Source organism: Melospiza melodia, chromosome 2 (genome assembly GCF_035770615.1).
Source record: "Melospiza melodia melodia isolate bMelMel2 chromosome 2, bMelMel2.pri, whole genome shotgun sequence".
NCBI classification, from domain to species: Eukaryota; Metazoa; Chordata; class Aves; order Passeriformes; family Passerellidae; genus Melospiza; species Melospiza melodia.
In genome coordinates, this window is record NC_086195.1 from 17,358,615 (window position 1) to 17,385,600 (window position 26,986).

At 40.9% G+C, this 26,986-nt stretch overlaps 1 protein-coding gene across 1 annotated transcript in view; it reads right to left on the reverse strand.

Annotated features, from left to right (window-relative positions):
* The window catches only part of REPS2 (RALBP1 associated Eps domain containing 2), a 96,893-nt gene that overhangs the window by 42,180 nt on the left and 27,727 nt on the right, over positions 1-26,986 (reverse strand). The window contains exons 2-10 of the mRNA XM_063182968.1: positions 20,881-21,004; positions 17,294-17,442; positions 15,675-15,798; positions 12,793-12,890; positions 10,991-11,129; positions 9,456-9,519; positions 7,018-7,160; positions 3,846-3,940; positions 622-691 (exon numbers count right to left, since the gene is read on the reverse strand). Of these exons, the coding sequence (XP_063039038.1) occupies positions 622-691; positions 3,846-3,940; positions 7,018-7,160; positions 9,456-9,519; positions 10,991-11,129; positions 12,793-12,890; positions 15,675-15,798; positions 17,294-17,442; positions 20,881-21,004 (1,006 nt within the window). The remainder of the gene's footprint in view (positions 1-621; positions 692-3,845; positions 3,941-7,017; positions 7,161-9,455; positions 9,520-10,990; positions 11,130-12,792; positions 12,891-15,674; positions 15,799-17,293; positions 17,443-20,880; positions 21,005-26,986) is intronic.

Sequence of the window (26,986 nt, forward strand, 5' to 3'; positions counted from 1 at the left end):
GAATCAGGCAGCAGAATACTCACAACTGTTTTGTTTCTACAACAGAGGGACAGCAAGTAAGAATTGGGAAAAGAGAATATGTGTGATGATCCAGTGCCAATTCTGGAAGCCATAAAAGCTACTGAAGCAAAAGAGAGAAAGATCACTTCAATTTCACATGATGGACGTCTATTGAAATGAATGGATCGATGAATTTTTTCAATCCAATTTGACTAAAACTTTCATTTTGCAAGAAAATACAGGGATTATTTTTTTTCAAATAGGAGTAAAAACTGATTTTGCAGTGTTGGTGTTTCTTGCAAAAAAGGAAATTGAAAATTTGGCACAGTGCAATCTTTACTCTTAAAAAATTCCTGATAACAATTAAAATTTGTTTAAGTAAGAAGCACAACATTAATTGCCTTAGGGCTAGACATATTTTAGAAGGTGTATGATAGAACTTTGACAGAATTTTGAAGCAAACTCCTCCATTTATTTGTCTTCATCTCATCTGCCGTGAGCTGTCTCTTTAAATCTTTAGCAACACACAGCCAGCTTAGAAACACATCCAGCAAACATAGGGGTTCACTAAAAACACATATAATTTAATCCCTAATGGAAAAAAGTTATTTATTTGAATACCTTGTTTGTCATCTTTCTTTCCATCCTGTAATAGGGCAGAGTTATCAGGTACCTCTTCAGCTGATGACTTCTAAAGATAGAAGATTTGTTAATTACACTGACTGTACAGCTCGTACCTTTCCACAGCCAAATATTTAAGAATACAGATCAACACAAATAATGGTGACATTTGAGACATTATAACTCCACTTTTCAAGGCACAGCAGTTCCACACCAGAAATGAGTTAAAGGAGCACTTCAGCAGTGAACAACTAAAGGAGGTAAGGACTGTATTGTAAGGAGAGGCTTCTTCCAACAGAGCCATATTAACTCCTGTGTAAGGGTAGATGAAAGCTTCCCCAGCCTCCATGAGAAAAGTCTCTCTAACCAGAACTCCAGCTGTACTGCAGAGCCTGATGGTTATGCTTTAAAGGCTCCTGGCTGGTGTGGCTGATCCTTGAACTACTCTTTTCTTTCAACTTGCAGTCACAGAGATGGGAAAAACAAATTTCATTAGCAAGTCTGTTGGAGGCCCATTCAAGCCTTTGATAGGAGAACAGGGAATTTCTCGCCAGTCTTATTCCTTGATTTTCTGTTATTTCAGCAGCAACTTATAAGCATTTATTGTTCTTGGAGCTTCTGCTGGAACAAATCCTACCTCTATTATCTGTAAGAACAAGAATACCCTCTGTAACCAAATATTCAAATAAACATCAGAAACTCTAAACTTCTCTAAATATTAAGTGATGCTGGTTTTTGCCCAGGGAGTATGGAAGAGGTTTGACCTGAAAATGTCCTGAAATAAATTTGGCCTAAACAAATTAATTGAGAAACCTAGATTTCATAGACATTTTTAAAAGACCACAAAAATCTCAACTTGGTTTAGAAAGGAAAACTCCACAGTAAAAGTGAGATTTCTTTTATAAAATTTCTGAGGAATGGAATACCCTAGTACTTCTGAGAGAGCAACACAGCAAAAATATGGCTTGAGGACTCTGAAAATGTATGAACAAAACATTTTACACCCATAGCTAGCCCTGACACTCAAATGAAGAACATGAGACCACAGACCTAACTTTAATTGATGGAATGACTTTCAGAGATTTCAATGAACTGTGAGCATGGCATTTCTGAGGGAGCCCAGAGGAACCCCAGCCAGTCATTTTATGCATGTTTTAACTTTAGGATTTTGGCAGTGAGAAAACTTGTAGAAAAGAACCAAAGGAGAGTGGGAGACAAAAAAACTTGAGAAAAAAAAACAACAGTGAAGACAAAACTTCCTTGATGAACAGAAATCAGTCACCCATGGCACTCCCAAGCATAATATCAGCAGCCTTGGTGTGTTATTCAAGTTTAACAGAGCCTAGCATGCAGGTGACATGTCTCCTGCCATTATTTTCTTTATGAATGCATTCAGGAACTGCTTCTATTTTATTGCAGTACTGTAATTCAGCAGTCACAGTAAAAACAGGCATCTGAAATGAAATTAAATAGCCTGAATGGATGATAAGTGGAAATTTAAAAAGACATGGAGGTAATGCATAACAGATTGCATTGATAATATAATATTTTTAATGTAGTGATCAAGTATCTAAAGCATAATTCCTCCACTAGCCAAGATAAAAAGGAAATTGCAACAGTGAATTGCTGCACTTCCCACTGAGGGAGATGAATGGAAGATGAATTACTGACCTTCCAAATGATATTCATTCAGGGTATTAATTCTGAATGTAAAAACATAAGTTGAACAAAAAAAATCAAGCCAAAATTATTGTCAAATCACTTTTGAGATGTTAAAGTCCATTAATCTTGGACAATGTAAACTGAAGCTTTTAAATTATGTGTATGAAAGATACATAATCATATGTTTGCTTGCATTTCAAATATAATTTAATTCTATATTATATCTGTATCTTCTTTTATATTTTAGGTTTCAAGCCACCCAAAATAGGGTCACAAACAAGGGATTAGGTGATTCTGGTAAAGGACCTGCCCATGCTGCCAACATACCAAGCACCCTGCACTACCAGATCTGCAGTGATGCTTTCGAAGCCCCGCGTCGCTGCTGTGCTTTGGGCAAGCTGCTGCAGCATGAGCCACACCTCCCAGGGATACAACAAGTATTTTATCAGCTCCACAAGATACACTGGGTGCTCAACCTGCTGGCTGCAGCACTGCCCAAAGTGAACACTGTACTCCAGAGAAGCTTGGGAGATTCTGTTTGGTGGTACCACTACCAAGATGGATTTGATGAGGGAGCAGCTGGGTTCTGACCCAGGGACTCCCCAGAGCAAGGCACTGGGAGGAAATAGCTGGAGAACAGCCTTGCTGAGCTGCCATGACACACCATTATTTTTAAACTTGGAAGAGTGTCAGAAGGGCTGGTTCCTGCAGTCACTGCCACTTGATTTACTTCCTTAACACTAAACCTTTAAATCCCACAGCACATATATTGAGAGTTGCAATATTCTGGCACAACTAGTTCAGCTCTATAGGGTCTTTAACAGTTTGGGATTTTAACCTCAGTGTTAAACTCTTTTCCTTAATTCAGTTTTGCTCGCAGAAGACTTCATGGCATCATACAATGGTTGGGTTTGGAAGGGAGCTTTGGATATCTAGTCCAAAGCCCCTGTTCCATCCAAACAGACCTACTGTGTACAGCTGTGGGCCCCTCACTACAAGAAAGGACATTGGTGTGCGTTCAAAGAAGGGCAGTGGAGCTGGTGGAGGGTCCAGAGCACAGGAGTGCCTGAGGGAGCTGGGGCTGTTTATCCTGGAGAAAAGGATGCTCAGGGATGACTTTATTGCTCTGTACAATCATCTGTAAGAAGGCAGTGCTGGGCTAACAGTTGGAATTGAAGATCTTGGAAGTGTTTTCCAAACTACATGATTTTATGATTCTAGGTCTGTCCCGAAGCCTCATATTTTCAACCAATTCAGACTGAGCAGATACTTCACCTGAACATGGCCCATGTGCCCCACTGCCCCTCCTGCAGCAGCCCTGCAGGACACCAGCAGGCAGAGCCTATTTCTCTGAAGATTCCAGCGTCTCACAAGTCCCTCAGTGACTACTGTGAACTCTGCTACGTGGGAATACCTATTGAAAAGCCTGTCAGCCCTTTCCATATACAGAAAAAATGGCTGAGCTGGGGGTTTGAGATGGCTTAATAAGAGGTTTAGAGATCATAAAGTCCTCTCAGAGACTCAGAGTCTGCAAGGTAAGGACCCAGCTTACAGCCTCTCACCTCTGTCCGACTGAAGTCCCGAGTCTGCTGACTGCTTGGCAAGGGCTCAGAGTAAGAGTCAAACAGTGCACAGTCACGCACAGGCTTCAAACAAGCTGCAGGGAAAAGAAAAATAAAAGAGAAAAGTGAAAAAAACCCAAACGAACAAAAAATCAACCCAAAGCCAAACACAGAGACACACCAAGTCTTTGGTTAATACATACTTCTTAAAAACCTGATCTAGCATAATTTTGCTTTTCATTTCTACATCTCAGACCTAATCCATAAGACATGGATGAGAAATATCATGAAGAAAATCTTTGTATTTTGCATCTTAAGTAAGTCAGTGTCATGAAAAGGATAGTTTGTATAATTTCTGTTGTAGAAATAATGGTGAAATTTGGAAGAAATGTTTTCTTCTCCCAATCTAGTATCAACTATCTTATAGTTTATATATTATTCTCTTAGCAGTGTTAAAGGTACTTACATTACCTTCAGCTGAAATTTTGACTTTTTGAGTATTGAAAAGTATAGTAGAATCTACATTATACTCTAAAATTGAAGGCCAGAAGAAAGCAAAGCACTAAACACTGTAGATGCTGTAGTATATGCCACCTTCAACTAAACAACACTGAGAGCAGGGGGAAAAAAAAGGGAAAAAAATCACATCTAACTTCTCAAAGAAATATTCACAACAAGCTGATTTCTATCCCACAAGCTCAGGTCCTTCTGCTGGTATCACTCTGGGATTAGCTCCTCTGAGATAAATCTCTCTTATGAACTGGAAAACATCTTTTTTTAAACATCAATATATTAAAAGGCAGAACAACCACATTTCTAGTTTTTGGCAAGCATTTATTTTATCTCAATAAATTAAGCTCTTAGAAACCTGTCTTAATTTGCAGTACAGTGGGTTACACACAGGGCAAATAGCTTTTGAGATTTTGCAAATTAGTTTTAATAAAAAGTTTCCAAAAAAAGGTGGTGGGTCAAATTGTCAATGGAGCTGTGCCAGGAGAGCATTTGGACCAGTTGTGCTTGTAGTTTATGGTACAAGCCATAAAACTAGCAAGATTAATGCATTCTTAAATGCTTTTTTGCTACAAGTCATTTTATTTGAAGCTTTAACAGCACTCTTATCAGATGCAAATACTTCAATTGAACCAAATTATGCCTCAATCTGAAACTAATGCAGCAACATAATGAAAAACTGTGTTCTTCTTTGGAGTCATAAGAAGCCAAAAAATTTTGAAAAAAAAGTCTAAATTTTACAGAAATCAAATTATGAGAACATGAATACATAAGATTTCTCTTGAAATTTGCTTTTGATATTTTAGGTAACTGTATGAGGAACCTACATTTTTGTCAATGGTTTTATTTCAGAAGTAATACAACCAGGGCTCTACACTTTTCTCTTATTCACAGTTTCACAGTGTCTTGAGATGTTCTGCTTTTCATTAATGCAAGCCTTTCAAAAGACAGATTCATGAATCCTGACCAGATAGAAGAATGAGCACGAGATATTTTCAGACCCTCAGATTAACCAGGATTAGTTTATTAGGTGGGGTATTTAAAGGACCCACAAGAAATAATTAGTCCTTTCACCTCTTCCATGTAGATTTGCTTGAAATGCTTGGTCTCATGCAATAGCAAGAAACAATAATCTAAGAAACTGGGAGAACTAAGTGCTGAAAGGAACAAAGAGGGAAAAAGAAAACTCCCAGGGAACAACTGCAGCTTACCATGCTATTTCTCCCACTGACATAATGATTCCCTGCTACTAGAGATAGTTATTTCCAAAAAGGTTCAATGTGAAGACACATCAAAAAGAATCTGCATGGATGAGTTTACAAGCCAATTTATCATGAGACCAGGCATGAAAGTAGTGGTGAAAAAAGTGGTTGTCCTGGAGGGAAAAATGTAGTTGTAATTATGACAGGGAAATGTAATCAGAGAGACTAAAATGATGAAGATTTGGAAGTGCATGTTTTTCAGGAGCTTATTGCTTTGGATATGAATATAGTGGATTACAGGGAACATGACTCCACCAGAAATTATTTCACAATTCTGATATGGGGTCAACATTTAATTTTCCTAACTGCAGCTTGATTTGTTCTTTTCCTGCCTTTTAATATATTCAGTGTCATCAAATTTAATGGAGATTTTATTAGGTCTTAAATATTATCCCTTAGCACTGTAATTATCATCTGTGATTAATCCTCCTTGCCCTCAAGAGTCATGCACATTTTTAGATGTAACAGTATATATTCCAACATTCATTTATCATTAAAAGAGACATAACTGAAGAGAACAAATGAAAGGGCAGGTCTTTCACTGCATATTGTTACTGAAGTATGTTGTATTTTGGATTAATTCATCTTTGTGCTACACAAATTGTTGTAATCCCGTCATTAATGCAAACAACTCAAAGAAGAACCTGTGGATTACATTAAATAAATTACAAAAAAAATTCAACCTTTGATATAACCAATATCTCCAGTATAACCAGTATCTAAAAAAATACACTAGCATACTAAGTTCTAATGCAATCCAGTATAATTTTTAACAAATCTTCAAGACATAGATACTTTAAGGAAAAATGATCAAAATAATTAAAAGCTATATCACAGATTCACAGAATGGTTTGAACTGTGAGAGATTTCAAAGATTACTTAGTTCCAACCTCCCTTACCATGGGCAGGGACACCTTCCACCAGACCGGGTTGCTCTAGGCCTTATCCAACCTGGCCTTGAACACTTTCAGGGGTGGAGCATCCACAGCTGCTCTGGGCTACCTGTTCCAGTGACTCACTGCCCTCACAGTAAACAATCTCTTCCTAAAATCTAACATAAACCTGTCCTATTTCAATTTAAAGCCACTGCTGGATTCCCTTGGCTTTACAGGCATTCAACTGCCTCTTCATCTCTCCTGACACCTGAAGCACAATGGAGCAAAGGGGCAGACATTAAGAGGCAAGTCACTGCTCCACTTTGCATCCCTATCTCTCTGCTTTGATCTAGGACTTCTACAGCAATCACCTCATAAGCACAATTAAAAACACAGGCCTTAAATGCAGCTGGAGAATCATTAGAGAGCACAGAAGCCCATTCCAGGATGGAAGGTGAACCTGTCTCACACACACACTGGATTTCGGAGATGGCTGCAGGGACATGGCTTGCCCAGGAGCTTTACCTGCTTGAAGGTACTCGGGCAGCAGTGTCTCTGGCAGTGTCTCGGGCAGCTGGTAGCCATTCTTCCTCGCAACCACAAGGTGGAAAGCGGCACAGAACTCCGGGAGTGTCAGCGCCCCATCGCAATCCACGTCACTCAGCTCCCTGTGGGTAAAACAGGCACACGTTTTCCAAGATGTGATCTCAGGGAAACGCATGTGTGCCATCATGTGGGAAACAAAAATGCAGCTCTGAGAAGGGATATTTTAACACAAGACAAGTATTTCTGCCATGGTCATTTGATCTTGACTTGCACATTTGTCTTGGGGAAGATGAAGCAAGTTGATTTTCTGAAATTGACTTGCCACTTTTTTTCTTTTTCAGTAAAGTACATTTCTTTAATACATCACACCATTGAATTTGATGGTATGTGTATATTAGAATGTGAAATACATAATCTATATTTATAGAATCATAGGGGAGGTTGGGTTAGAAGAGACCTCAAAGATCATTCCAACTAATTCCATTAGATCATTCCAGATATAATTCCAACTCCCATGCCATGGGCAGGGAACCTTCCTGTAGACCAGGCTACATAAAGCCCCATCCAGCCTGGCCAGGAACACTTCCAGGGATGGGAAGTCCACAACCTCTCTAGGCAACCTGTTCTAAGGCCTCATGACCCTTACAGTGAAGTCCTTCCTAATATCTAATCTAAACCTGCCCTCCTCTAGCTTACAGCCCTTTCCCTTTGTCCTATCATTACATGCCCTTGTGAAAAGTCCCTCTCCAGCTCTCCTGTGGACCCTGCTAGGCACTGGAAAGCTGCTAGAAGATCTCCCAGACCCGTTTCTTCAGGCTGGACAGCCCCAAGTCTCTCAGCCTGTTTTCATAGCAGAGGTGCTCCAGCTCTGTGATTAACTTAGTGGACCTTCTCTGGACTTGTTCCAACAGCTCCATGTTTTTCTCATGTTGGGGAGCCCAGAGCTGGATGCAGCACTCCAGATGGGGTCCCTGCTGGTCACACCTCTTTTGCTGCAGCCCAGGATGTAGTTGGCCATCTGAGCAGCAATTAATTGCACATTGTTCCAAGGGTGGAATTAACCTTCCAATATTAGGAAGCACTTTGGCTAATCCATGCAGGATCTTAAAACAGTTCAAGCAGAAAAAGTTAAACATGGACTTTAGCAATGGTTACTTAGCACCACTGACTAACCTTTAAAAAGAGGGAAAATTAATGCTCTTGACAAGTTTAAATATTGTTGTTAACTTCCAACTAAGTGGTTCTCTCTTAATCTAGCACACTTCACAAACACTAAAATTAAACTTCAGAAATTTAGGAATTCAATTTTATAAATTAACTCTTTGCAAATATTGAGTAATATTTTATCATGGGCACATGGTCTAAAATAAACATATAATTCCTTACTCTTGGAAAGTAACAAGCATTTCTCAGACTACTGAGGTTACAGTGACAAGGACTGAAACATCCCATGTGTTTAACACAGCAACACAACCTGATAAATCACATTGCCACAAAATTACAAGCATCTACTAGAAAGGCATACTTTTCTTGAAATTCCGCACAGAGAACAACTTGTGTCAGCAATAGAAATAAAATCTGATTTGCTAACATATTAGGTTAATCCATTCTTTTTAAGTAATCTTAAATTTAAATTCCAATATTCACTTCCCCCAGCACTATGTTTCTTCAGTTGGGTTTTTATTTTTTTTATTTTCACAACTGACAATCCGCTTTGAAAAGATTCCAGACATATCCTTTGACCCTGACAGATGTTTAGGCTCTTGCAAGCTTTTCTTCTCATCTCTCTTCATAAAAGCATATATAAAAACAAAATCACTATCAGCATTTCTGATCCATGCTTAAAATTGTTTGTTCCTCCTATCAGAAAAGCAATGATGACAACAAATTACAAAGCACCATGTTGTTGATGAAAATATAATAGAATCCTTGTCAAATTTTATCACGTACAGTTCCATCCACAATTGTTTCGCAATAAGCTCATTAAAAGTAAGAGCACTGGTTCATTAGAAAAGCACTAATGAATTATGTAGTTGTTTAATTAGGCCTCCTCTGACAGAAGAGAGACAGAAACAAAAAACCAACAACACATCTAAAACATTCCAGAGGTGCTTCTCCTCTGTGTCATTTCATGAAAAATGCCAGTTCTTTGATGCTGCAAACAATACACTTAAGAAGAGCTCTCAGCTAGTTGGGGTTCAAACCTTCCCAGTCCTGCTGAGTAGGTGAACATCTCTCCAGAAAACAAGTGTGTCAGGAAGACCAATGACCACCCTGCTGCTTGGGCCTCTAAGTGATTCTGGAGATAAGAGCAATAATTATAATTGAAGACACTTTTAAAATTTAACAAGAACTCTTGAATTAAGCATCTTTTTAAAAAGTGTGATAGGCATCCCCAACAATATTACAGTACTCACCAGATGTGAGAAAGTTCCGGGATGGGCAGCTTTGATTTTGTGAAGAAATTCTTTGCTACAGAACCTGTTGGGAAAGCATGCCTCATCAACCACTGGGAATTAATTCTCCAAATTCTTCCCTTTTACCAGGTCTGCCATGCCAGAAGCAGACAGTTAATTTATGTCCAAGAGATGCCCAGATTAATCAGGTGCTCCTATAGATGCTGGACCATTTGTCTCCTGAGTAAATGACAGAGAAAGCCAGACAGAGCTGTTGACCTCATTTCTCCATTCCCTCCATATGGGAAAAATAAATCAAGGGAAACCTACTTTAGTACTAGTAACTCTAACCTGCATAACAAGTATGTCACCAATGATGAAATAACAGACACAAATGGCCCTGCTTCACCCAGAAGTCATGTGCACAGCAGTACAGTGCTTTGACATCTGCACTGCTCTCCCAGTGTGCTGCTTCAACCATGACTTTTTCCTGCAGTGAAAATTTTACAGAGGAGAAAAAAAATAAAATAAAAAAGAAACTGCCGAAGATTCAGCTAGCACACAGCTCTTGTCCTGCTGCAGGCACCCTGCCACAGCAGCCCTTCTCATACTTCTAGTTAACACACTTCTTCACCATCTCATATGCACAGGCTGTCAGGGGTACCCTGGAAGCCCTTCCTGGGTACAGGCTACAAATCATAAGGAAACAAAGCACAGACAGACTTCAGGGACAAAAATCCTCTTCCCCTTGGGCAACCACTGGGGAAAGAACCCACACTGAACAATCATTTTTTCTTGGAAGCAAACTGCATGAAGGAGACTTAACTGAGGTGAAGAACTGCTGAAGCAATAATTTCAGTTAGCAGCAGGTCATTCTTTAAACTTTTGGCTGGATCAAGGCCTCCTGAACCCCAGTGACACAGCAGGGTTCATTACAACTGTCTCAGTTTAAAACCTGTGACATATTCCTTGCCAGACCAACTGTCTGTATGTGGCAAAGTCTCCTTTCACAAGCAGCCTGGACCCTCTATTCAGGATGGAAATCTGAGTATGATCAGAGTCATCTCAGTATGCTCTTAACAATAATTCTACCATGTGTGTGCTCTCCAGGATTATTTCCTAATTACCTAGAGGTCAAAATCTCAGTCCCCCAGAACCATAAAGGCTTGACTGCCCAGAGCATGCTTCACTCTCATCACATGGACATTGCCACAGTTCTGCTGGATAAGTCAGCACAACCCTCAGGGATTTTTCAACTCAATATACACTGCAGGTGTGATCCACAAATCCAGCACATGAAATGCAAAGAGCTCATTTTAATTTTTACCAAATTCCCAACACTTCTCCCTGAGATGCAATTACTTTTCTAAAATCAGGATATTTAGGAGAAAATGTATGGGCCACAATATTGATTTGAACAGTCTGCCTTTAAAAAGAAAACATAATCAACTCTTACAAATGCGCTGCCAGAGACAAAAAAGAATTTATTTACTTAACACTTTTCACCTCCCAGCCTGGTCCCCCTGTTAAGTGTGCACAGTGTTTGATAAAATTACCTGAAATGAAGGCGTTGAGGTCGGGCTGCAGGGACCTGAACTGGTTGATGTAGTAATCTCGCTGCTCCTCCGTTATCCTCCAAGGGTCATCTGAGTACTGAGTGCTGCTGTCCTGCTGCTCCCGCTCCACTGAAAGAGACTGAAGGGAGGGACACTGGCACCAGCCACAGGGAGGGCACCACAAGGGCACTGGGAACCTCAAGAAACCAGACTCTCACTCTTCTATGTAGCACAGACAAATTTTCAGAACACAAGAAGCAGAAATGGCCACACTGATGACCATCCCACTGGGAAAACTGAGGCTATTATTAGGTATCTTTACCCCTGCAATTAAAGGAAGCTTTACATGACCAGTGGTCAAAGGAAATCTGGCTACTGCTGACCACTAAAAGTCCAAGTCATACTTTATTACCTCTAGATTCATTTTGAGGGTACTTTTTTTTCTGCAATGCATTACAGCCCTGAACTGCACACTGAACACCTCAAATGGATGGAACCAGTAAAGGCCCTAAAGCTGCATTTATGCAGCTTTATGCATGAAAATTTATGTTCATTATGAAGCTACATATTTAATCTAGGAATGGTGCTGTAGCAATGGAAATATTCCACTTCTGGACCCTCTGCTCACCCCAGTAACTCAGCACCCATTATGCTAAGTCAGAGAGACACACAAGCCCCTAGAGACCCTCTCAAACTTCTACCACTTCCCAAGGTTTAAGTAAAAATCTGCCTTTGGGTAAAGGAATATTCTGGAGGAGAAGAGTATTCAACCCATTATTTCTTTGCTCTGTCTTTGCTCTCTGATTAACTTTTTTAAGGGGGGCCTGTACCTTTTACAGGTTGGATGGAGGTATCTACAAGAGGGCTGCCAGTACAGCTGGTGTCTTTGTTAAAATGGAATAAATGAGTATTCAATACTTAAGCCTGCATAATAACAGCTTTAAAAAGGGAGGGCAAGAATGAACAACAATCAGCTGTGAAACCCTTTCTCTGACACACCTGTCTATTTTCCAAGAATCAAATACAAAACACCAGTTCTGAAATACATCAAAAGATCCCTGAAACAGACAACATCATAAAGCTGTAAATTAATTTTCATTTCAAAGTGCTACACAAATGCACCCAATTTAATTTCAAGTTAGCACAAATTATGTGACACTACCTGTAGATCTCTTTTGGAGGCTCAGGTGACATTTTTTTGTGGGTGTGAGGTGCTGAGCACTCAGGAAAAGGTAGAGTCTCTGAGTCTTTCTTATTTAGGAAAATCTCTTGCTTAAGGGAGCTTTGCCCTTCCTTAGGGCAAACTAATTGTTTGCATAATAAATGCACAGCAAGCACACTGGAACATAGGAAAGATCTGCTTTTACAACCAGCAGGAAAATATAAGACCCATTTTCACAAAAATAAACAAATGCTCTGAAATTAATATGTTCAGTTTAAGGTGCAATTTAACCAACTGGGGTGAAAAACCAAAATATGCAGAATGTTAGCCATAAATACTGTGCATATGTTACAGATAGCAATCTAAATGAAGAAGGAATCTCTGTGAAATCTCATGTACTTTCAATGAAAATGTTTTACTTCAATTTACCTATAGTGATTTAATAAATTTCTTTGTTTATTGTAATTTCTCCATCTCATAGCTTTTTTCCTCATTTACCAAAAAAAGCACAATTCAGTCTCAAGTCAAAAAACACCACAGAGAACACTTTTCACTTTCAAAGTGAGAACTTTGTGCCTTTTTTAAAATTTCTCTATTGTTTTGTTACTAGTATTACTGAAGAAAATATGCAATTCATTACCCGGTTAGGAGTTGAACAGGTGAGTGCAGATTTGGCTCCATAATTCCCTGAAGATGGTCCATCTTGCTGGTGAGTAGAGTGTCTGACTTCATAAGGAGCTACAACAGACATTTAAAATTAAATATATAAATGTCAGGATAATAAAAAAAATGCTGCTAAGCGAAAGAAAATAATTAAATACCACAAGATCAAGAATGTATAAACGTGAACACTGTATCTGAGCATCAAAGTCCATTTGGTCAAGCACCTACCAAGTGAACCCACTATCACAGTATCAAAGTCCATTTTGTCTTATGCAACAAAATTCCAGCCACACACTTGTCTTTCCCATTGCACCGTCCTTCTTCAGACATTACTGAGACACCGTCACTCATATACTGCTAGACCACAGAAATCACTGTTCATCATGTTTAAATATACACTTATACAGCCTGTCCATGCATTTATACATTTTATATACTTATAGCCACATCTAGCACAAGAACTATTTTAAGTAAGAAGAAATAATTCATTTGGTCTATAAAAATATGCTTTGACAATGCTATCAAATAGCAAACCATTACTTCTCAATATAGTCTTCCTCCCCCTTCCCTAATTTCTGTTGAAAATCAAAATACACGACTCACCACTTTGTGCTATTTGGAGAAAAGTTAGTGAAGAAAAGTAACAATTTCTTCTTTTGCTAAAATAAGTCACTTAGGCTCCACTGCAGCAAATATAGTAAGCAGTGACACAACAACATATTTAGGAACAATGTTTAAAAATAGGGCAAGCATGCAAACAAAAAGGCAAGTCACTTGCAAACCCTTACACAGCTGAGAACTGCTGCCAGCCTATTTAAAATTTACCATTACGAAGTTTACATTAGATAGTCAGAACCTTAAAGACTCATGATGAAAAAGGAGTCCAAGAAATCTTAAAACTTTTGATCTTAGGAAGAGCTTAACAATCATGCCCCTAAACCCCTTTGTTTTCCTAAGGTGTCTTACCCTGTATTGTTATCTATTTCTATTCCTGTACAAGTCACTGCTAATTTCAGATTAAATAAAAAAAGGAAGGAAGGTGAAAGGTGAGAAACATTTAGATGCCCTCAGAGGGGAGATTTAAGCATGAAGCCTCATGTCTACATGCTTGCTAGCACGAAAAACTTTCAGAACGATAAAATGTCCACAGTCATGGCTGCAGTGCACAGGGCTGTCCCTGAAGATCCCTGTCCAGTTTTAGGGTCAGATGTGCAGTACAGCCCTGCCAGCCCAGGGCAGGGGCACAAGCACCTCCTCCACATGCACTACACACAGCTGCCCTTTGGAGCGCTCCTCAGGAAACTGGAAGGGTTTTAATCTTAAAGGCCGGGAAGAACCAGCAGGGCTTGCATTAGGCCTGGCATGTGGTACAGCATGGGTCACAAAATGTTAACTGCTCACTGCCATTGAGAATACATTTGGATGAAGTACCCCCAGTGGGATTAAAATAGGAGTGATTCCTTTTCTGGAAAATAGGAAAAATTGCTTTTTGAAAAATAGTCATTGTTCTGCACCTCTAAGATTTTATTACCTTAGAAATTCAAGCAGTTAAATAATTAATTTTGGAAGATGTTGACAGCTGGACTGGATGCTGCTGTCCCTGGTCACTTTGTGTAGCTGCTGAGTCCATGAGAAATTTCACAGAAGTTAAATTTGCAACCAAATTCAGAAGAAAAAAAAAAAAAAACAAAAACAAAAAACAACACCCAAAATACTCCCCTCCCTCATAGCACTGACAGATCTGGGACAGAGTGCCAGAAAAGAGCAGAGCACCCGGCAGGTACACAGACAGACACTCCCTGCCCAGATCTCCACAGCATGGGCTCTCTGCCACTCTTCTTCACTGGGGCAGAACATGCATTGTACCAGAAAGCAACTGCACTAGTGTGCTTCTTTCAGAATTAATCCCACTCTGAACAAGGTGTAGTTTACCTGCACAGCAGGGGAATGCCTGTGACTCAGTACTGGTACAATTTTCAGGTGGAGCCCACTTTATAGTGTCAAACACATTCTTATCACAGCTGTACTGAGTTTCAACATGTTGAATAGCTCTTTTGTCACTCATTTGTAAATAAGGACAAAAGGTGAAGGACTAGCATGCTTCAGTCTTCACCCACTGCAAACACACTAATGTAAAGCAGCAGGGATGATGGTATACACCAATGCCTCCTATTGCCATTAACTTGGTCACCACATGTTGCAATTACAAGAGCACAGGTCCTTTACTACAAGAGGAACCTGCAAAGCCATAGTTAAACGGGCTTCTGCCCCATTAGCCTCTTATTAAAGTCTGAATGTTTTCCCACCTACTGTAATGACACCAAAATGAGAGACAGAATAATCTATGCAGTGTCTAGTTTTTGTCTGAATTCCTGAAGTTACACTGTGGGACTGCCTCTACACTCTCATCCTATTATTATTTCTGTTACAAAACCAGAGATGATATGATCCATTCCTGCAAAGGATGGTTCACTTCCAATCTGAAAATTAATATGCATCTACTGAAATCAGGAGCAGGCTTTTCTTGCCCTCTAATGAAACCAAAACCATCATGCACTCTGACAATCCTTGCAGGCTCTCTGCCACTGGGGTATACTGCAGAGCTTTGTCAGAGATTAGGTATTAGCATCTGTGAGCAGTCAGACATAAATCTAATTTAATAGAAAGTGAATAGGAAGACAGAATTGAACAGTCAAAATATATTGATCAAATAATTTTTCAAAACATGAGTCTAATTGAATTTTAAAATCATTAGGCTGATTGTCACTAGCATTTAGAATTTGGATACTTTTGATAAGGGAAAAAAATAAAAAGGAAAAAAGTATTTGAATTCAATGTGCATTGCCATTTTTATCCTACCTCCATGCTGCTGTTCCAGCGTACTCCTTGCTTTACCATATCCATAACTTTGGGCTATTCTCTGGTAGGTAGATGGAGAAGCAGGAGGGGAGCAAATTGGAGACATTGGAGGAGACTTGGGTTCCTATTTCAAAAACACACCAACACAAAATACAATCCTGAGACAAAAATTGTAAGAAACAACCAAGTAATGCTGCAAAGTGGTCCAAGTGCATACAATGTGACGGACAAACAAGAAAAATCACTGCAGCATCCTCAGGCCCTTTATTTCCAAGAAAAGGCTTAAAATGGACAAGACAGGATTTGGTACTGAGCCTTTAGGGATAAACATGGCAGTGCTGTAACAAAGCTTTACAATGGTCAGCTCAACGTATTTTACTTCCAGAGATGCCTGAAGTAGTATATGTAGAAGGCTCAGTGTGAGTGGATAGCTTTGAATTTACATAGTGTGAGTGCATTCTTTGTGGGAGATCATTTTCATAATAAAAAAAAATTACAAAAAATTAAAATACATCTCTGGGTCAGTATTTTAAACACTGTGGATTTGTAAGTATCACTGGGTAACTATCCTAAAGCTTCCTTTTTCCTTTGATTTACTGAGATTGCTTGAGAAAAGGATGTAAGTCTGAAAGGTTTTACTGAACAAAGAGGAAAATATAACACAACACAGATAATCCAGATGGAGCCAGGGGTTTGAGGGCAGTGTTCTGCTTGGGTGCCAGTACACAGAGGAGAGGCATAGATGCTCTTCTTCCTGATCCTGTTATTCCACCTGTGTATCTTGTCATCAGCTCCCTCCTGCTGGCTGACCTCGGGCTGGGAACGCCGTTACCGACGCCAGCGCAGCCCGTGATAAACGTGGGCACATGTTTTGGGAAGATAAAAGTGCTTCCACCAGGCACTTACAACATGACCTGATACAGTACCACAGGAGAAGGTGTCAAGCCTGGGGAAAATGATGCAAATCAGTTTTTGTGAAAATTATGCAGCATTGTGAAGCTTCTTGTATCTGAACAACTGCTCTGTACTCTCCTAAATACAGGTAACAGGAACATCCCTTGGATGCTTCATTAAACTGGCATGTTTCACTCAGAAAAAAGAAAAGCAGATGTCTTCTGGACTATTTCTTGAGGAGATAAAAATGAAAGAAAACTTGGGGGCCTTACCCCACCCAAAAATAGCAGCTCATGATTGAATACCTTGTTGAATTGAGTATTTCTAGAGTGACTGAGGACCATTACTCCACTACCATACTGGCCATGGGAAATCACTCACTTTCCTGTTCTCTTTCACAGATTTCTATTTGCTGCTTTTTCCACTTCTTCTCTGAGAAACAGTGTGGGTTTAGGTAGGAGGAAAACACTGAAAGAACTTAGATAGAATATTACAGGGCTGACAGCTTTATACAAGCTCATATAGAGAATTTTCTTCAGGGAAGCAACTGGGATGCATCAAAACCAGAAGACAGGCACGATGGGGATTATTTGCACATCAGGAGTTCATCTCCTATCTAGTGTTGGAAAACTGAGTAAGCCCCTGTGAGTGTAATCATTTACAGGACTGGACCTAAAAGGAGGATGCATAATGACATGCTGGCCTGAAGGAGACAAGGCTGTTACCTGTTTTTCCCCTTCATCTGCTCTTTTGTAGGAATTTTTTTCCAAAGTTGCATGTGGAACCTGAAACTTAACTCCATGGAATTCTGCTGGAGTCCCATAACGTACTTCAGTGTCATTTTTCAGCGCCATAAATCGTGGTAGAGGCAATTCTGTATTAAAAGAGAGAAAAATTCAATTGAGACTACAGAACATAAGAAGCACTTTAAGCAGTATCATCTTGTAAAACCAATGAAAAGTTTATCTATAAAAGACTGCTAATTATATTTTGTAACATTTTTAAGTGTGGGACTACTTTGATTATTTTGTGTCTTAATAAAAATGTGAATGTTACACAAAGCTACATTCACTAGCTTAATATATAATCTCTCCATGCAAAGAGAAAAAATAAGCCTTGCGCATGTTATTAAAGCAAGCAGCAAACTCATTTCCTGCCTTCAAAACCTTGCCTGTAATGAAAATAATAGTTTCCCACAGAAACTGTGGGACAGATAAATTAATCAGTCAGGATCACAGTATCCTCAATGCTGCCATCATAAAAGGAACAGATCAAAAATGGCAGGGTTCAGAGATCACACCCAAGCCTAGAGAGACAGCTGTGTTAAAAAGTCCCATGCTGCATCTGCTGTGCTGAGCAAGAGACTGACACTTTGTCACTCCTTAAAACAATTCCCAATTATTTTGCAGAAACACCATTTATTTTTGTGCACAGTCACCCTACAAGATCAATATAATTAAAATTAACAGAATGCTCAACACAAGCAAAGTCATTCATCCATCACCTCTGTAATCTTTTACAGGTACAGTTACAACCATGAGAAAAATAAATCAATTGGAATTTGGTACATGTTACTCACTCCACTCTAAAGGCGCTCATACATATTTTCTAGAGAAAACGTAATTAGCACTGGAATAAGCTTTATTGAAATTTTACTGGAACAATAAGTAAGCAAGTACCTGTTTTCACTCAAATTTGTGGATTATTTACATATGCTGGACTAGTAAAACATACAGAGTAAATCTCAGTCCAGGTTTTTTATTTAGTTTGTTGGGAGTTTTTTGTTGTTTGGGGTTTTTTGGTTTTGTTTTTTTTTTCTTTTTAATTAACATATTTTAAAAGGACAGCAATGCAAGAGAGAGTGCACAAGCTGTTTATAAGGAAAACTGACAGGCAAATCCAAGCCACTCCTCTTCACTCTTGGTTCAAACTCCTGTTCCAGCAAGGCACTGAACTGTGTCAGCTGCATCTGACCCCCTGCACTTGGCCAGGAGCTCTGCACCACGGGAGCTCAGCTCACACAGGTCATCATGTGCTTGCCTTACCTTCCTTGGGATGGGGCAGACCTGGGAACCCCCTCCCTGTGCCCTGCAATGCACATGAATTTGACATTTCATTGCCCTTATCACAGAGAGCATGGCAGGAGCTGTGCTGGGAGCAGTGACCTGATTGCAGAATTGTAGGCAGGTGCTGCCCTTCCAGCCCTGTCTCTGATCTTGCAGCTGGTTGCACTGCTCCTCCAGTGGGATGGTGCAAGCACAGCCTCAGGACATGGCCTGAACACCCACCCAGGATATGGGAGCTAAGGGCTTGTCAAGGTTTGACACTGGCACAAGGCCAAATGCCCCCATGAAATACACTTTCTCTGGTGTCTGCTGTGAGATTTTGACCAGGAACAAACAAAGCAGGCTCTCACTTGAAAAAAAGAAAAGTTTATTAACTAAACTACAAAAACAATTACTAAACTACACACAAAAGAAAAAGAAAAAGACAAGGAAAATGAAAACCTCACAAAAAACACTCTCCTCCTCCTCCCCCCTAAATTCCCAATACAATACATCTTCCAAAATCACCAATTCTGGGTCCAGCACAACCCTTTAGAATGCTCAACTTTCAGTTCCTCAGGAGAAGGAGGAGGAGAGGGAGTCCTTCCGTGTGTCGTGGTGGCCTTTTCCATCCTTGTTCCGGTGCTCTCACCACTGAACAAGAATCAGGGCTGCTTCCAGGGTTGTCTTTTTAAGGATGCTTTGTCCAGTTCCAGAAAAGCACAGTATCTCACCTTCTCACCTTTGGGACATCTGTCCCCCCCATATTTTATATACCCCCTGGGGCCGAGGGGTACCCACACTGAATCTTCTTTGGCTCTGGGACATTTCTCCCCCTGGACTCAGTCTCTGTATCACACGGAAACATGGCTCTGTCCATGGCTACACAAAAGAGTCCACCATAAAATGCCACTCCATCTTCTCCATTTTTCCAACATCTCTCACTCTCTCTCTCCCTCTCTGGTCCAGACCTTCATCACTCGTCTAGGAAGGGTTAATGTTCTGTGAAGTTTTCATTGTCCCAGAAGGGTTAAAAACTCCTCCGAGCGGCTGCACTCCTGGCTGCACACCCCCCATCTCCTCAGCCGGGCTGCCTGCTGCCAGCACATGTTTACTAAATTTCAAGGTAACGGCCACAAAAACAGGCTGCACTCTCTCTCTGTCTGTCTCCAAGGGCGGGGGGGGAACAGGCTGCCCATTGCTTCCCGGCATTTCTTTACTTCTTCCTTCCACCCTTGGAGGGGGGGCCAGGCCTACCTCTCCCGGGCCGGGCCGCATGGCTTTTCCCCTCCCCTCGCCCAGCCAGCAACTGGGCCGGGGGAGAGACCCAACTCCTTCCCGCCGGAAATCCAAAGAGGCCTGCCAGGGGGAGAGCCCTGCTTTTACCCTGTGTTCTCAGAGGCGGATCCAATGCCCAGTGGTTGGGCCAGATGGCAATATTCAAATCTGAGCACTCATTGGCCCTATCTACAGCATCCCAAAATCCTGTTTCCGGGTCAAACCATGACAGGGCTCCAACCTGATCCAGCTCCAGCAAAAAGCCCTGTGGCTTTGAAGCCCAAGCCCTGCTGAGGCAGAGTGTGCACCACTGAAGCAAGAACACTGAGTTCCTTCAAGTTGCTATCAAGGTTTCACAGCTGAAAGGGACCTTTCTCTCTTTATTGCTTGAGTTAGGTAAGATTTTTTCAAGAAGCTTTCTTCTGCACCAAAAATGGTACACTTAATATTACTGTCAATTCACTGGGAAGAATAAAGTTTCAAAATACATCTAATATACATTTTCACACCTATTCATAGTAAGCACTATGATTTTATCTTCACTACCCATTTATTTTGGCAGGATTATTTGTGAAAGCAGATGAGTGTTACAATGTGCCCTGCACAGAGGGACTCCCTGACCTGCCCACATCCCCCACAATGTGCCTCCACCCAAAGCAGCTATCAGCTCTCACTCTGGACAGCTGTCAAGATTAGAGACTGAAGGTGAGGGAGAAATGCATCTCCCACACTGATTATCTGTCATTCCTGCTGCTCCTTTGCAGTGCCTTTTCCAGAGGGAGATGTCATCTCAGATCTCCCATATCCGTAATTCCCTGCAATTTTCCACCACTCACCTGGCGCATGTAAAATTACCTCCCACTCTTTCTCTGCTCCTTAAAATTGTTCGGAGAAACATAAGAAGAAAGTTTACCACCATGGAGAGCTGACAAGAATTAAAGAAAGGGAGAAACAAGTGCATAGCACTGCAAGCAAAATTTGCTACTTACCATTCTTAATGCTCTCAATCCGTACTGGGAACCCTGACTGTGCTGCTGCAATTAACTTCAAAGCAATATAAAATTGGGCAGGACCAAAATAACCCATACGCTTGGCTCCACAAACTTCTGTAATCTGAGAGAGAAGACACACATTGTCAGTTAAATGAATTTCACTCTTCCAGATGTCAACATCTCCACATAAACAAAGAAAAAACTTTAAAAACACAAAACGCTTGTTGTTTTTGAAGTTTTCTACTACGTGTATTTGTTTCAACTCAGAACATTAGTACACCAGAGACAGGTTGGCAGTTGTTATACTTTTCAGAAGCACTGCTGGTTAACACTTCCATCCTACAACAAGTTATGGATTTTCACACTTTGTAAGGGGAAATTAGAAGTTCTTAAGTATCCTGTCCAGTAAAACATTTCCACCATGAAAATTATACTTACTATTAGCCCTAACAACAACAATTCAGATAATCACCGTAACTGGAACATAAACACAACAAAAGACCCCAGCACATCACTTCAGCAAACGATTTTTTGTGTGAAAAATTACCATGGTCTTAGCACTGAAGTTTAAATTCTATGTACATTTCATTATTTGCTTCACTCTGCCACTTTCATGAAGCAAAGAGCACCATGTTCACACACTCAGACAATGCCTAAACAAACAGCAGGTATCAGCAGGTTTTAAGCATAGGTGCCAATTCTCCCATGCCTGGAGCTCCCAGATGTTCACAACCTCAGACAAGCACTGGGGTTAGAACAAAACTCCATTTGCCCCAGACATAATAGGAAATCTCAAATTGTTATCATGAAAATACACCTAGATTAGCAATGTCTACTGGCTGGCGAGGTGCAGCCTCTGTGACAGCCCTCCAGGGGCAATTGTTACTTCTGGAAAGTCATGTCTGTGGATTAGCTCCCAAGCTACAACAGCATGACAGAAAGTATTAAGTTGCATATAAGCAAACAGCACAAATGAATTGTCTATTTTTTCTGATTTATTTTTATATGTATATATACACATACATACATAGTGGAAAAATGACAGGCCAAAAAATTAATGAAAAAATCAAATCTTTTGGAATGGTAATTCTTACTAATCAAAGACAACTGTTTTCAAACAAACCCCTTCTTCTCTGGATTTGAGAGTCTCTCTCAAAACTGCTTTGACTGAATGAGCTCCGGCTACTTGCTCTTCCTGCAAGTATCAGACTTGGTCACCAAGACACATCAAATAGGTTTTTTTCCTCCTACTGCTTGATGGAAAAGGGAGAATGACAAATGCTTCTGGTTAATTTAAACTGTCCTTATACAGAGACTCATTCTCTTTCCTCTACTTTTTTCTCTGTTACTGTGTCCTTTTTTATTCTGCCCTTCCCTCTATCACTGGCCTTGCTTCTTTTATTTTCCAGTGGGAAAGCAAAGCACTTGGGATGTGCCTGAGATGGATGGCTGGGCACACCCTTGGTACTCTTTCTGAGCTCCACAGCAGGGCTCTCCCCTTGGTCCTGGATGCTCCCAATTCACCCAGTCCCACTGCCCACACCACCCACTCCTGCACGGTCCTTCCCCAGCCAGCAGCCCTGGTGCAGTGGTGTGGAGTACAGGTGACTGGACTGGACTGTGGAGCAGGAATGTGCAGAGCAGCTCACTTCAGACTGCTCCTCATGGGCAAAACCTCCAGGCACGCCAGGATCTGGCAGCTCTGGGGACAATGCTGTGGTGGCAGGCATGTGAGAAGTCATCAGCTTATCCAACAGCCTGGGGAGATGCAGATGGAGAAGGGGCACAACCAAGCTGAAATTCCATCTGGGTTCACAGCTCTGGTGTGTTACAGGAGATGTTTGTATAAAACATGCCAGTGCAGAACAGGGCAGTTGGCAAAAGCTGGGCACCCACTGGTGGCCAGGCCCTCCCTTGGAGGCTGTGGGTGCTCAGCTGTGACCCACGGGCAGTGCCTGGCCCAGCTCCTGCTGGGGGGCAGAAATGGCACACAAAGTCCCTGGCTGTACCTACAGGGTATATCTTACAGGGACTTTTCTCCTCTTAGGCTCTCTTCCTGCCATGGCTACACTTCCTGCCCTGCCTATGCTTGCTGACATGGAGCAACAGTGTCACCATGACGTGTTTCCTCTCACTGGCTGCTGGAAAAAGGCAATACTGAGCAGCTGGGACTTTCACAGAGATGCTACTACCTTCCTGAGTTCATTTTCCATGAATTTTCTATACTTTGAAAAATTAAGGTTGCTGAATGCTGCAAATGCTCGACTTGTTCCTCACACAGAAACATGAATATTTTATTCTGAACAAGCAGACTAAAAATTTTTATCAAGGACATCTCACCCCTCAAAAATACAATTATGTTTATCATGTACACACTTATAGCCAACCAAGCAGAAACTGCCTCTCCGTAATTTTGCTTTTTGATAACAACAGAAATAAGTTTCATAGACACAAGCTTCTGTTATTTGTGCAACCAGACTCTGAATTTTCGTTAATGGTCCAGAGCAGAAGATGGAAGCTGACAGAATAGTTAAATTTATTACACCATGAATTGTGGGTATTTATACAGATTAATTGCAGGTACAGGCATTTACTCACATCAGGTTCTTTGTCCAGTTAAAGGAGAGAGTCTTGGCTTCCTTCCAGCCAGCATTTCACACTACCTGCATCAGAACCCTGCTCAGAGGTGACAAGAGAGCAGCCCCTCTCTCCAGCAATCACAGAAGTTGGTATCAGATTAGCCTTTATCCAAAAGTAAATCCTCAGAACATGCTGCCTGCTCAAATTTCCACAGCAGCTTAAATTGAACACTGCATTATTTTTTTGTTTCCTGGTTTTACCTTTCACAGGGTCAGTGCACATAGCTTTTGATGGGCAGATTACACTTATATGCAATTCTGAAATTAAACTAGTTTGTGTGATATGCTATTAGGAGTCTCCCAAGATCCATCCAAGTTAAAGGCACTGCATATGAATGTGATATGGTAATTTTTCATTTAAATCCTTGAATCTGTTGTCAGTTTGGGCTGCATGCTTTTTAGCAAGTCAGCTAGAAGAGAACTGGTATTTTCTGCTTGTGCATTGCTAAACAGACACATGTATAAATGGAAACAATTTGCATGCCTTGATACTTCAAAGGATTTTTATGCAAAACTATTGACAGTCCATTCATATTACAATTTTTCCTTTAATTCTCCAGCAAAAAACTCTAATCCTCCAGTGATAGCAAAATATTGAAGTGTAATGAAGAATGTATTGGAAATAATTTTCATGGTGGTGGGTTACAGATGTTACTTGCCAAATCTAACCTCGAGATGATAAACAGAGTTAGTCCAAAATCACACAGAATCACAGAATGGTGGGGACTGGAAGTGGCCTCTGGAGATCTGTGAGTCCAATCTCCTTGCTCAGACTATCAGGATCACCTAGAGCTGGTTATACAGGATTGAGTACAGGAAGGTTCCAAAAATGCCCAGAGAAGGAGAATGTGCCATTCTCACAGTAAAGAAGTTTTCCTCATATTCTGAAGGCACTTCCTGTGTTTTACTTTGTGCCTGTTGCCCCTTGTTCTGTTGCTGGGCACTTCCAAGAAGCCCAACTCCATCCTCTTGACACCTCCCTTCAGATACTTACAGAACATTGATAAAATCCCCTCTCCATCTTCCTCAGGCTAAACAGGTCCTGGCCCCTCAGTCCCCTCCTAAGAGATGCTCCAGTCCCCTGGTCATCTTTGGAGCAGTGATGCTTGAACTTTAACCCCTTGGATCCATCCATATCTTCCAGACCCCCAACCCACGGGATTCCTCCAAGCAGATCCCTGAAGAGGCCAAACTTAGCTCTCCTGAAATCCAGGGCTGGGACTCTACTTTTTGCCCTGTATCCTGCACACAGGTTCTTGAACTCCACCATGTCATGGTCACTGCAGCCATGGCTGCCCCAACCTTCACATCCCAAACCAGTCCTTCTTTCTTCATTAGCACAAGGTGCAGCACCACACCTCTCCATGCTGGCTCCTCCACTACCTGTATCAAAAACTGATCACCAGTGCTCTGATCACCAGGACTCTCCTGGACTGTGTGCACAGCTGTGTTGTCTTTCCAGAAGATACCAGAGTGGTTGAAGAAGGTGGTGAAGGCTTGTGATCATGCGAATTCTTCCAACTGTCTTTAGAGGGCTTCATCAACTCCTTCTCCTAATCAGGTGGCCTGCAGCAATATTCCAGTCATGGGAAATTGCCTTGTTCAATGGTTTGTGAGGCAAGAACACTGCTGAGTAAACAATGGGTATTCAGCAGGTAACCTTAACACACTTGGCTCTGTTGAGGAATCACACCACATTCTCTACCAAGCACCATAAGAAGGGGAGAAAGAGCAAGATCTATAAGCCTGCACACCTACTGACAGGTAAGAAGTTTTTCTAGGGTTGCAAAAATAAATACTTTTTAGTAGTATTAAAAAAAAAATCTCCAATTCGTAAACATTAAAATTTGAAATGAACCATGAGCTCTTCAGAAGAGCTGCTGTTTGGAACCACTGTGCTCCATGCAAACCTCTAACAGAAAAGCTCTACATCTTCAGGTACTGTAACACAGAGCAGATTTTTATATTTTTTTATCCACTCACTGCTCTGCTCTATCAGCTGACATCAAGTGTTATTTTTATAATTGCTCCTTGAAGACATCCCATATGAAGCAGCTTTTCCCAGCCAATCTGACATTTTTCCAGCTCTCCCCGGTTCTCTCCAAACAAGTTTCCACTGCAGTCTCCAAGAGCACTGACCTCACAAACACACTGGGCAGGTCTAATTTAGACTGCAAGAACTACAGAAACTGAATATGAGCCAAGAGCTGAAGTTTGTTTTTAGTAAGTAGAAAAAGAAGAATAATCAGAAATAATTATACCCTAATCCTATGGACAGGCTGAAATGATCATCCTGGAGCCTCAAGGCAAAAGTAGACCTGGCACTTTTGCTTTTCCATTTAGCTGCTGTGGCACCCTCTGTATCAGGCCGGCACACATTTTTTGTCTGTTCTCTGTCACCCTGCTGATACCTGCCACATAGACGGTCACTGCTTGTCATTTGGGGCACATCCAGCTCAAAGGCTCTCACAACTCTGTGTGGGCTGTGGGATCCTGTGAGAGCACAGGTGAGCTGAACAAGTCACCTCATTGGGAGAGAAAAAGAAGGTGACCATAGCTGGCTCCTATGTTGAAGGAAATTTTCTCACTACAATTTCCATCTCAGTGCAACCCCAGAATGCACAACATCTCTTTTACTTGTCCTTGCCTGATCTAAAATGAAGCAGAAATATTTTCCAGTTTATCAACTGCTTCTGAATTTTAGGGAAGGTGTTGAAAAGCTTTTGCCATGACCCAATGCACACCTCACCCAGTGCTCTCCCAAGGACAACCAACTGTGATGCCACAGCTCAGACCTGAACTCCAGAGTGACCTCAGGCTCCCTTCTGGGTCAGCCAGCTGCTTATAATAGTTTCAAAGACAAATATTTGCAGCAGTGGCTTATCAACAGCTTATCTCAAAATTGTGTCATGCATCTGACCCACTTTACCCTTTCTTTTTTTTTTTTTTTCTTTAATTTGTGTTTACAGACTCTTTGATCTGCTTATTACAGACAAGTTTTGCTACATTCTTAAACAGGTATTTCTCTCTCAATGGATCATTGTTCAGACATTTGTAATACTACTTGGAGCTCAGGGCTACATATCTATTTCTTCAATATTTAAAGCAGAGTAAGAAACAACACATCAAGGATTACTGACTGGGAAGGCATTAGGAATATGCTGGGGCATTACATTCCCAGATGGACATAGGAAGAGGCTCTGCCATGGATTGGTTCTTTACCTCTGCTCCACAGTACCAGTGGTATTTCTGTAACTATTTATTTTATTCTGTCATTTTGTCTTTTAAAAACAGATGTTTTATCTGAGACTTTTTTAAACATCACCTGAAATGCTTACTAAAAACCAAGCTATTTTAAACAAGCAGGGTTCCAATGTTTAAAACAAAACTTAAAACAGCTTAGTTTATGGCACAGAAGACAACACATACATAGTATATTTTTAAAGAGCTAACTATAATACATT